The sequence below is a fragment of the Drosophila albomicans genome, unplaced genomic scaffold (genome assembly GCF_009650485.2).
Source record: "Drosophila albomicans strain 15112-1751.03 unplaced genomic scaffold, ASM965048v2 utg000300l_pilon, whole genome shotgun sequence".
Lineage (NCBI taxonomy): Eukaryota > Metazoa > Arthropoda > Insecta > Diptera > Drosophilidae > Drosophila > Drosophila albomicans.
In genome coordinates, this window is record NW_026263587.1 from 17352 (window position 1) to 29372 (window position 12021).

Sequence of the window (12021 nt, forward strand, 5' to 3'; positions counted from 1 at the left end):
TCGCCAAGTCGGCATTCTCAATTGGTAAGCGACCATTTTTTAAACGTCTTCCTTGAATATTATAACTTCCATCATTATCAATGTAGAGTCCTGGTATTTTCTCACGTCGTTTTAAATGAATAGAGATCTGCTTATCATTTACATAACGTCCAAACTTGTCAACAGACATGATGATTATAAGTTCATTTCAATATTATCAATCAATTATATATGAATTTAGTGTATAATTTGAGCCTCTCTCAATTCTTCAATTATTGATGTAATTTCATTAGTATGATTCGTATTTCCAGCTGTTTGAGAGGCAATTAAGAGTTGTAATCGTTCAACCAACTCATTTGGATCGTCCCAATATACATAATTGGGTTTATTCGTCGCGAGTGACATGAAACCAGTCCCAGAAACAATAGATTTTGAGAATTTATGTGTAGACTCGGCAGTACGTGATTTTGTTAAGAGCGGTTTAATAATTTTTGTATATTTCTTTGCCCTTGTTCCTCTGATCTGTCCATCGGAATTAAAATTTCTCCGGTGCACATTAGTTATCAATAAAATTTCATTATATATTTCTAGATCATTTGGATTATAATTTTGAGGTAGGCGGTGGAATATTAATGAATATAATCCACTTGTAAGACGCCAGTTTTTCCCATCATCCAATTCAATTTTTTTTGTGAGTCACATTAATATGTGAATTCCCCAACATTAATTGTCCACTTGCATTTTTGTATGGACCATATGTCTTATCCAAAAGATCTTCCCGTGCCAGTTCACTGATATTCAAATTTTTTTGAGTTGTCCTCATGTTGGATTGATTGACTCGCTATCGAAGGCGTTGAATGTATAGCTGTTTCATTTGATAACACGTTCGATGAATGAGAGGGCTCTTGACTCATTAACGGCAATGATGAATGGGGTGAGTCTTGAACCGGTAATGGAAGCGAAGTGTGGGGGGATATTTGCTTCATAAACTTAGTTGATGAATAAGGAGAACCTTCTCTCGCTAACGATTTCGAGGTATGAGGTAAGCCTTCAAACGATGTGTCTTCTATAGCTGGTTGAGAATAGAATTGATCATCATCATCATCATCATCATCTTGAACATTAACACTATCCATCCCCCAATCCAATGCCTTCTCAATATCATATTTAGGTTTCGAGAATTGACTCTTAGCACTGTGAAATGTGAGTTTCCTTTTCTTGTTAGGTGGTGTGTTTCTCTCTCGATCGATTGGAGAGTAGTTTTGCATAGTTTTTTTTTCCAGTCTCAACATTATTAAACTCTGATGGTATCAATGTATGAAATTTTTTGTTTATCATTCACAAGTTCATGTAGTGGTTCAGTTATAGGTTTAAATGTTTCCTCCAGACCAATACTATTCTGACTTTTGAGTTGTTTAAGATCAGAAAATTTTTTTTTTAGAGCATTTCGGCTTTTAGTTAATTGAGTTAAAACTTTTTGATTCATTTTCTTTCAAATTTATCTCATTCAACTGTTAGTGGATTAATGATTATTTCAGTCTTGAGGTCATTAGTGTACTGTGATCTATTTTACGAAACATAACCATATATAACCAATAAACAGATACATTAGCATGTTTTTATGAAGAGAGTTGGTTGTATAGATCAGCTATCAGACTGTTAAATAGATCAGCTAGCTATTCTTTTAAACAGACCTGGTTCTACAGACCTGGTTGTATAGATCAGATACCTAGTTGTATCGACCAGGTAGCTGTTCTTTTAAACAGACCTGGTTGTAGAGATCAGATACCTGGTTGTATCGAACAGCTAGCTGTTCTTTTTAAACAGACCTGGTTATACAGATCAGGTATCCGGTTCTGGTAACGGACCTGTTTCTGTTAACAGATCTGTTACAATTTCCCATATCCCCATCTAAAATTATGAAATTAAATTTTCAATTACATTTATTGACACAATGTAAAAAGAAGAAAAGTGACTGAAAAAGAAAGCTGAAAATTCCCCAATTTCCCATTCCCTAATGAAAATTTCGAATTTATATTTCATTAACATTTATTTATAATAAGTATCAGAACTAATAAAGCTGGAAAAGAAAGCTGAAAAAAGAAGGCTGAAATTCCCCAAATTTACTAGTCCCCATTTAAAAAATTTTGTTATTTTATTTTCTTAATATAATTTATTGTTTTGTATATATTTTATTACATTTTCAATTTGAAAAGAATTTCTCCATCATCCTGTTTTGTTATGGTATAATTACCAGTATTTAATTCTTTAATGTATACACTTTCAACTTTATCATAACATTTCGGGAGATAAATTAAATAGTTTTCCAATGTTAATTTTAGTGAATTGGTATTAAATTTACTTGGAACCTTCGACGCTTCATATATCCTGAATTCCGTATTCCTTGGAAGAGCGCGGAAAGGGAGCTTCTGTTTCTTCTTGATTCCATTCAAATATTTCAGTGTTGATTCAATCTCCATGTCATTTGCGAGGAATTGAATGTCCTCAGCAAGAGGAGTAATAAGAGGAAGATTAACTTCGGTGAAGTTAATCTCCTCTCCGTTGCTAACCTCAAACGATGGATTCATCCTGATTATTTGGGGTCTGTGTGTGTGTGTGTGTGTGTGTGTGTGTGTGTGTGTGTCTAGTACTGCTGCTGCTGCTGATAGTGCAGTTCTCGTTGTTGTTGATGCTGCTGTTGGTGAGGATGTTGATGATGGTGATGATATTGTTGCTGTTGCTGGTGCTGCTGGTGTTGTTGAGTGATGAGTGGTTATGACTGAATGATATTTTCCTTCGAGTGGGTAGCTGATTTTATACTTCTCACTCCCCCCCTTCCACTGTTGTTTTCAAAGGTTTTCATTAGCTAAGGACGTTTTCCTTTGATTGGTTGACTTTCTAGCTGTTGCTAGCTGTAGGACTTCTCAAGTGCTAGAGAAGGACAACCATCCCACTGTTAAGTGTCTCCCTACTCTTCAACCGACATACACCACATTAAAAATTCTAAACATAGATGTCCACAGTTTACAGTCCCAAAATTTTGAAAACGTTCATAATTGTACTTAATATTTTTTCCTAAATATCTGACTACTTCTAATGGTGGTTGTAAATTCCCAAAACTATCGAAATAATAAGAATCTGATCCTCTCTTGTAATATGCTACCCAATGCGTTCCATTCGATATTGAGTCGGCTAAATTTATTATTCCACACTCGAAATGATGTGGAAATTTGGGTAATTGATCCTTCATATAAACACCTCGAAAATGAGGAATCTTTCTAAAGGCAAACTTCATTATATCAAAGTTTGATAATGCTCTCTTGGGTAGCATACCTATTAGTTTTTTTGAATGCGTTTTTGACTTTGATTATTTCTAGCAAATGATATACCATATCCATTTTTGTATGGTTGTAAATACAAGCCAGCTCCCAATGCAACCGTTTCCATTTTTTTATTATGCCTCTTGTTTTCCTCTAGATGTTGTTTAGCCATCTTTGCATTGTTAATAGATTTTACTATTGCTGCACTACCTGACGCCAAACTACCCACAGCGCTCAGAGCTGTTAAAATTGGGACAAGTGGCAAGAACCCACCTATCTTGGGTACATTTATAATACGTGGAATAACAACATTTTTCCTACATCCCATCGAGTTTGATACTGCTTTACGTGCAACTTTTATTGCACTCAAGATATCAAGCGGTTTATTCTTTTTCAATTCCTTTGTAGCCTTTTTGATTATTGTAGTCAATGATGTTTTCACTCTTTTCTTTCTCTCCTGATTTGATCCCATTCCAAATTTTTTCTTCGTCTTCATCATGTTTGTTACAAAGTATGCTGCTGCTCTCTCTCCAATACTACTGTCTAACGCTTTTACACGATTCCAAGCCTTTTCAATTAAAACTGAGTCAGCTTTATGACGTTCACTCAACTCTTTACTGTTTGAATATGCAATATCATGCTCTCTACACGCTTCATCCAAACCATTAATTCCACGATCACCACGTGCTAATCGTTTCTCTAACTTTGTTCCAGGTCCACAGTAATTGTATCCAGGTATATGAGCCTCAAAAGGTAGAGAGTCTATTATATTGTTTACAAGACCACTACCCTGTTTGAATTTTGATTTTGAACTAATTAAATTATAAAAACGTTTGGCCATTTTATAGCAACCTCAATCATCAAACGTTTCCCATTGAATGAAGTACTTATCTCACTAACATGCGTTTTTTAAGACATAAGAAAAGCATACTAGTACGAAACATTGAGGGTGGTGGACATGGAGAGAATAATCAACAACCTCGACATAGTGTTTTGCTACCCAATACAATTAGAGCATTAATTGTTGGACCATCAAATTGTGGAAAAACCAATGTGATGCTTAGTCTTATAGAGAGTCCCAATGGTCTCAAATTTGAAAATATTTACGTATTTTCAAAGAGTTTATACCAACCCAAATATGAATATTTGGAAAAACTTATCAAGCCAATTCAAGGAATGGGATATTTTACATTCTCCGGAAACGATGCAGTGTTATCACCGCACGAAGCTAAAAATAATTCCATTATGATATTCGATGATGTGGCATGTGAAAAGCAGGATAATATCCGAAACTATTTTTGTATGGGAAGACATAAGAATATTGATTCATTCTATTTATGTCAAACATACACACATATACCGAAGCATTTAATACGTGACAATGCTAATTTTATTATAATGTTTAAACAAGATGATTTGAATATGCGTCATATATATCGAGATCACGTAAACAGTGACATGGACTATGAATCATTTATGGAAATTTCACGAAAATGCTGGGAGGAGAAATTTGGATTTCTACTAATCTCTAAAGATGATGATATGAAAAATGGGCGATACAGAAAAGGCTTTGATCAATTCATTATACTTTAAAAATATGAATATAAAACTAATGATATGATGATTAAACAACAGTTCAAACTCAGACTTCAAAATGTCTACATCACTAACATTTGCATTAAATGGAACCACATCAGTTATAACCGAAAATTTTTTCCCACAAATTGAATTAAATAGAAATTATGAGTGTGCTCTCATTGACTTTCACACATACAATTCTATACCAAACGTAGATAGAGGGAACAATCTATTTCATATTGGAAATAAATGTATAGAAATACCTGTTGGATCGTATGAACTCGAAGAGATTGCAACATATATTATTGATGTTCTAAAGGGGTATGGTTCTTATGATGAGTTAAAAATAGAAACCAACAATAATACGCTGAAAGTTCAAGTTACTACTAAAAAAGAAACAGTATATTTTAATCGTGAACGAAGTATTGGAAAGCTATTTGGATTTGGTGCACGTATTCTAAAACCGCACAATACTGAAATTTATGACTCAGATAATCCTGTGAATATTTTAAAAGTAAAAATACAATTAGATTGGAATGTAACATTATCAGTGGTTCATATGTAGGTAATAGACCAAATCATGTGCTTCATGAATTTGGAATCAATGTTCCTCCGGGATATAAAATGAGTATTACACCACGAAACTTGATTTATTTACCTATCAACACTAGAGAAATAAGCACGCTCGAAGTACGGATAACTGATCAGGAGGGGGAATTAATCAATTTTCGAGGGGAAACTATATCAATTCGTCTTCATTTACGAGCAACAGAATGATTATTTATAATAAAAGGTCGTCACATCACCTCACAACTCCCATTACTAAATGTAAAGGTGAAGTGAAAACACCATCATCATTATCATCTCGAGGGACCATCATATCCACGACCTGCGGTATCATTAAAAAATAAACTGATTTTAAAATCACTTGGATTTAATATTCAGTAAAATTACTACCTTCATTTCAAATGAATGAAATTTTTTTTGTGCAAGATAAACCTCACAATGATGAGAGTATCACGAAAAAAGAATATCACACTTATTACCCATATCAGCAGAACTTCAAAACAAATGATGAAGTTCGTATTACAATACAAAACCAAGATTTGTATGTATTACCGTCTGAAAGTTTCCTCCAGTTTGAAGGAACACTTAGTAAAATTACTAACCAAAATTCGGGCACAAGTACAACAAATGATGTTGCCGGCTTGCTTAAAAATAATTGCATGGCCTATTTTTTGGATGAAATAAGATATGAATTGAACGGATGCGAACTGGATAGAACACGGTTTACTGGAATCTCATCTACTCTGAAAAACTTTCTTTCCATTGGTCGACAGGAGTCTCTATGTTATCGTAATGCCGGGTGGAGTGGAGGAGAGAGTATATCTTGCGGAGGTCATTTCAGCTTTTCATTACCACTAAAAATGCTAATGGGATTCGCTGAAGATCATAAAAAAGTTATATTAAATTGTAAACATGAACTCATTCTCTTGCTAGCTAAAAATATGAATGAAATGTTTGAAAAAACGGTCGGAGGTATTGAATATAAAATTGCTATACAGAACATTAGCTGGAAAGTACCCCACATTGTTCCAAGCGATACTACTAAAATTAAAATGTTCAATGTAGTCAAAAGTGGAGCTACACTTCCACTTTCATTCCGCAGTTGGGATTGTTATATAAATCCCTCGTTGGTACAGGGGACTCATCATGTATGGAACGTTAAGCTAGCTGCAAATAGAGAACGTCCACGGTTTGCAGTCATTGCGTTTACATTAAATGGCAATCTAATCACAAACAATTTGAGAAATGCAAAAGTGTATTTAAATTCTGAAGTATATCCATATGAAGATTTAAATGTAAAATTCAGTGAAAATCGGTTTGCTGCCTTGTATGATATGTACGTGAAATTCCAAGAGAGTTACTACAACCGTGAGCCTCGTCCACTTTTATCACCACTAGACTTCAAGTCAAAGGCTCCTATTGTTGTTGTTGATCTTTCATATCAAAACGAGTCGGTCAAATCAGGGCCAATTGATGTTAAAATTTCAACTGAATTAAGAGTACCAAGTGAGTTGAATACAAAGGTATATTGCCTTCTCATTCACGATCGTCTAGTTGAATATACCCCACTGACCGGATTAGTTCAACGTATCGTATAATTTTTTCTCAAAATATTTCCTCATTCACCTTTTGGAAATCATTACGAGTAGACGTCAACGGATCGAAAGAAATTTAAAATGATATTGATTGAAAACAATACCAACTCCACAACTCATATTTCGATACAACAACTTATAACTGGAATAAATAATTTTATGAAAATGTTTAACGATAAAATTTTTCCTGAACACATGGAATATTTATCAGAATCATTGAAATATTTTAATAATAGAATATGTGATGGACCATTGGTTTCTAATGTTCATGGTGAACATTTCGCATCCTGCTGTTGGGCTCATAACGATGTGGAGGATGGAGTCGATACATGTGCCTGTCATTTCTATACTGTTCGCTCACAAAAATCAAGAAAAATTATAAAAATGTATGTTAGTTTAGAGAATCGATTTTAAACAATGTATTTGAAAATAAAATTATGTTACATACAGAACATCCAAAGAAGAATATTATATCTTTACGGGAAATGGAATTTTTAGAGCTCTATTCGGTTTTCTTTCAGATTTTCTATTTTATCTTCAAGTGTCTTGGAAATGGTGTTGTACTCTCGTCTGAATTACATCACATGCGTCACGTGCAAGACGCCTTCGATCGTTTTTCAGGTAGCGTTGGGTTTCCGAATATATTTCATCACGTTTCGTAACGTTGATTCGTGTTTAGACGTTCACGTATTCGATCGTCTTGGATGTGGCGCTGCGTCACGTCATCACATCGTCCTTCCTCCGCTCCGATTTCGAATACATTCGAAATGACGAGACAAGTGGGCGCCACACCTTCGTTCGTTTTATAGATAGCGTGGCGCCTACGATCGTTTTACAGCTAGCGATGCTAGCTAGCGTGCAAGGCGCCTTCGATCTACAAATCGTTTTCAACTGCGACCCCGACCCCATCACCGTCTCGTCTCGGGACACACGATCTCGAGAGCGTTTCGTAGCACGTGTTCGTTACACGTTTTCGTTCTCGATCTACGAATCGTTTTCGACTGCGACCCCCCGTCTCGTCTCGAACTCGAGAGCATATATCGTAGCACGTGTTCGTTAGACGTTTTCGCCCTCGATCTACGAATCGTTTTCGACTGCGACCCCGACCCCCCACCGTCTCGTCTCGGGACACACGACCTCGAGAGCGTATCGTAGTACATGTTCGTTGCACGTTTTCGTCCTCGATCTACGAATCGTTTTCGATTGCGACCTCGAGTACGAGACCGATTGCGACCCCGACCTCGAGGGCGTGTCGGTACAAGCGATCTCGACTCCGACCCCGAGGGCGTCCCGGGACAAGCGATCTCGACCCCGACCCCGACTCCGAAGGATTTGTCTGACGAAACGCCCCCGACCCCGATCCCGATCCTTTCATCGCCCCGTCTCGGGTCGCGTACGATTCGTCAGACAAATCCCACACTTGTCATTTCCACAACTAACCCTAATTAAATTGCATCTTTATTACCTCACACTTGACATTTCAAGAGGTTACCCTAATTAAATTGCATCTTTATTACCCCTAAATTGACATTAATGACATGTGACCCTAATTAGTACTTCCTTGTACAGAAATGTGGTATGTATAGAAACGGGTTATTCCAACTACTCTTAATTGCCGAGATTGTTTGAACTGTTCCTTCAACTGACTAATTTAATAGTCGCGAAGGTTTTGCAAATTTAATTGCTTTGGTCGCACTTGGTCGAATTAACGTCCTTTTGGCTTATTGTTATTTCCCAGTGATTGATTATCACGAGCCTTTATTGGATAATAACTTGGTTTGAATCGCGCACTTAGAAACTGTTTTGCTCTGTCGATGCACTATTCGCTTTCACGCACTTAGAAACTGTTTTGCTCTATCGTAACGCGATTTGACCGAAAATGTTCTTTGGCGCACTTAGATACGGTTTTGCACTATCGATACGCGAACTTTCCGGTCCCTGCTCGGGCGCCAGTTAATTATTTATTTAAAAATAATAACAAAAATATATTTCATTACGATTCCGATGGAACCGTTCTTTATTGAAATTGAATTAAAGACTAAAGACTAATTCTAAAGCTAGCCCTATATAAAGCTGCGAGTTTCAGCAGCGGCGTTGACAGCGCTGCTGTGGTTGGTGAATTGGGTGCAATGCTTCTTATTCTTGGAATTGCTTGCACCGGCATGTGGCGGATGTATTGGGCAACTTGGCTTGGGTCTTCTTGGAATGTTTGCAGGTGCACTCGTGCAGGAAGTTGGTCAGACGCTGAGTCTGCATTTTGGACTTGTGGGATTTGTTGTTTGGGTTCGAAATGTTTTGTCTGTTAACTTGTATACCCGTTCCGTTCTCTGGTATTTACATACCAACATTACTTACTTACTCATATATACATACCCAATTAGTATATTTGTTTTCTTTGAATTATACATATTTTATTAAAATTGTTAAATATTTGAGCGGGAAAAAAGTTTTCCTCGCGCTTTATATATGTGCAGCAGCAGCAGCAGCAACAACAACAACAACACAACAACAACAAAAACAGCAAAATAGCGAGTTGGCGATATTACTATCGACAACGAAAGTCGTGCCGTCGACTAACAAAATAAAAACTCTTCACCTAGAAATCAAAATTAAATAATATTAACTGCCGCAATTGTCGGCCAAAAAATTTTCTACTGCCGCAATTCCGGCCAAATCATATTATATTATATGTTACAAATATATTTTCGCTATCGCTGTTTGTTAATTTGTTAATTGTCACCAATAGTAAAATATTGTTGGCGCCGTTGCTTGCTTGCTTACATATACATACATTCTAGTATACATACATACACACACATACATTGCTGCTTGCTACTACTGCTATCCTTCTCTTAACGGTCGCGCGCGCCGATCATACGTTTGCCACCTCATTCCTACTACCGCTGCTGCCCCCTCTCTCCCATATATACACATGTATATATGTGTATGTATGTAAGATGGAAAGGGCGATGAGTCGGTGTGATCGGACATCGATATATCGGTGTGAGCAGATATCGATTTGGTCGACGTAAAATTATCGAGTAGCCGACGTGAGCAGAAATCGGAGTCGACAGAAGGAACAAGCAGTACGAGAACAGCAGTAGTACGAGCAGAACCGTGATCAGCAGAAAAGCAGAACAGCCGTGCGTGTTGTAGTGCTCAGCAGTGTTAAAATTATCAATAATCAATTAGCTTAAACTTATATTATACTTAAACTTATATTAAAACTTACTATATAACAATAAAACTAAGGCAACTAGCCTTATATTTGGGGGCTCGTCCAAAAATACAACAGAATTAAAAGGCTCGTCCAAAAATACAACAGTATTAAAAGGCTCGTCCAAAAATACAACATAATTAAAAAGCCTAAAAGTGAATTGCAAGCGGTTGTGAAATTCTTGGAAAAAGCACCGTTAGAGCTGTTGTGTGTATATGAGTGGAACAAATTCGAAAAAAACAGAGCAAAAGCAAACCAAGTAGTGCAAGCGAGACAACAATACTCGCTGCGATCGCGCCAGAGGATAGCTGAAGCAAAAGAAGCTGGAAAAAGCGTAAAGATGATGGAGAATAAAGCTGAGAAGAAAGAGAGCAAAACCACACATGCAGAAATGAGTATAATGACCGAAAATAATGAAATGCTGCAGCAGCTAGTACAGTTGTTAACGCTGAAAATCCGAGCTGACGAAATACAAAAAGAAAGCTGGTAGTGGAAAATTTTGCAAAAAATTATACCCGAGTTTGATGGAAATAGTATGCAAGTGGTGGCATGGTTTCAAAACTTTGACTTGAACGCAGACGCATACGGACTCAGTGATAAGCAGAAATATGTCGAAGCGCGCGCCAAGATGACTCGTACAGCGGCACTATTTCTGGAGTCAACTGCAGTGTTCGAATATAATACATTGCGAACAAAGTTGATTGAAGAATTTGCTAAGGGAAATGTGTCAAGCGCCGAAATTAATAAGAAATTAGCTGAGCGTGTGAAACACAAAGACGAAAGTTTTCACGATTACCTGCTGCAAATGAAATGTATTGCTGCGCGTGGAGTTATAGACATACAATCAGTGATAAAATACGTTGTGGATGGTTTGAATCTCAAAAGCGACTTTAAAATTCACTTTGTACGGATGTTCATCATTTAAAGAATTGAGAGAAAAGTATGAAGTCTATGAGAGTAACCAAACGAATGAGAAAGAAGAGAAACGACAAAATTAGCCAAGCAAAAAGAAATACAGCGCACAGCCTAAAACTGAGAAGAAGCAGCATTGTTTTAACTGTGGCGCAATCGACCACCTTCGAAAAGATTGTCAGAGTGAGGTTAAGTGTTTTCGGTGCAACGAAAACGGGCACATGTCAAGAAACTGCAAGGCTGCACCTAACATGAAAGTTGTCTACGAGGATCGTCGACTAAAAAAGCTGCGAATCGCTGACGTTGTGGTAGAGGCGCTAGTGGATACTGGAGCTGACGTCTCAATAATTAAAGAGGCAATGGTCAATAAAATTAGTGGCGTCAAATTACAGCAGAGCGTTTCAACACTACGAGGTCTTGGAAGAGGTATGACTCGCCCTCTGGGTCAATTCAATGCAGAGGTGAAGATCGACGAAATGCAGCTGACACACAGGTTCCTAGTTGTTCCGCAAGATGCCATCGCCTGTGATGCTTTACTGGGATACGACTTCGTGGCAAAGTTTCGAGTGCAGATGACAGCAGCCGGCTACGAGTTTTCTCCCCCTGCTGGGAGGAAACTGTAGAATCAAATCAGTTAAGTATTCTCAATATTTTAGAAACCAACAATGATATTGAGACCTCTCCGCAATATAAAAGAGCAGTGGAAACAATGATTGGCAATTTCAATGCGATGAAGAAAACAGCTGAGTGACCAATTCAACTAAGATCGTGCCGGATGCCAACATTGTGCCCTTTCGGCAGGCACCCAGTCGAATTGCTGTTAGCGAAGCTGAAGCGGTAAAACATCAAATCA

General features: G+C 37.2%; 1 protein-coding gene across 1 annotated transcript; it reads left to right on the forward strand.

Annotated features, from left to right (window-relative positions):
- The first annotated feature begins 7591 nt into the window (after nucleotides 1-7591).
- On the forward strand, nucleotides 7592-11791 carry LOC127566304 (uncharacterized). Its single transcript, XM_052008335.1, has 3 exons — nucleotides 7592-7660; nucleotides 7719-7818; nucleotides 11343-11791. Exons 1-3 carry the CDS (start codon nucleotides 7592-7594, stop codon nucleotides 11789-11791), a joined length of 618 nt encoding a protein of 205 aa, XP_051864295.1.
- Nucleotides 11792-12021: the final 230 nt, after the last annotated feature.

What these genes read in the sequence shown, in the direction of transcription:
- LOC127566304 (XM_052008335.1), top strand. Translation starts at nt 7,592, where the DNA reads ATGGTGTTGTACTCTCGTCTGAATTACATCACATGCGTCACGTGCAAG. An exon ending in CGCCTTCGATCGTTTTTCAG is followed by an intron (nt 7,661 to 7,718) that starts GTAGCGTTGGGT and finishes ATTCGTGTTTAG; the next exon opens with ACGTTCACGTATTCGATCGT. An exon ending in CATTCGAAATGACGAGACAA is followed by an intron (nt 7,819 to 11,342) that starts GTGGGCGCCACA and finishes ACCTTCGAAAAG; the next exon opens with ATTGTCAGAGTGAGGTTAAG.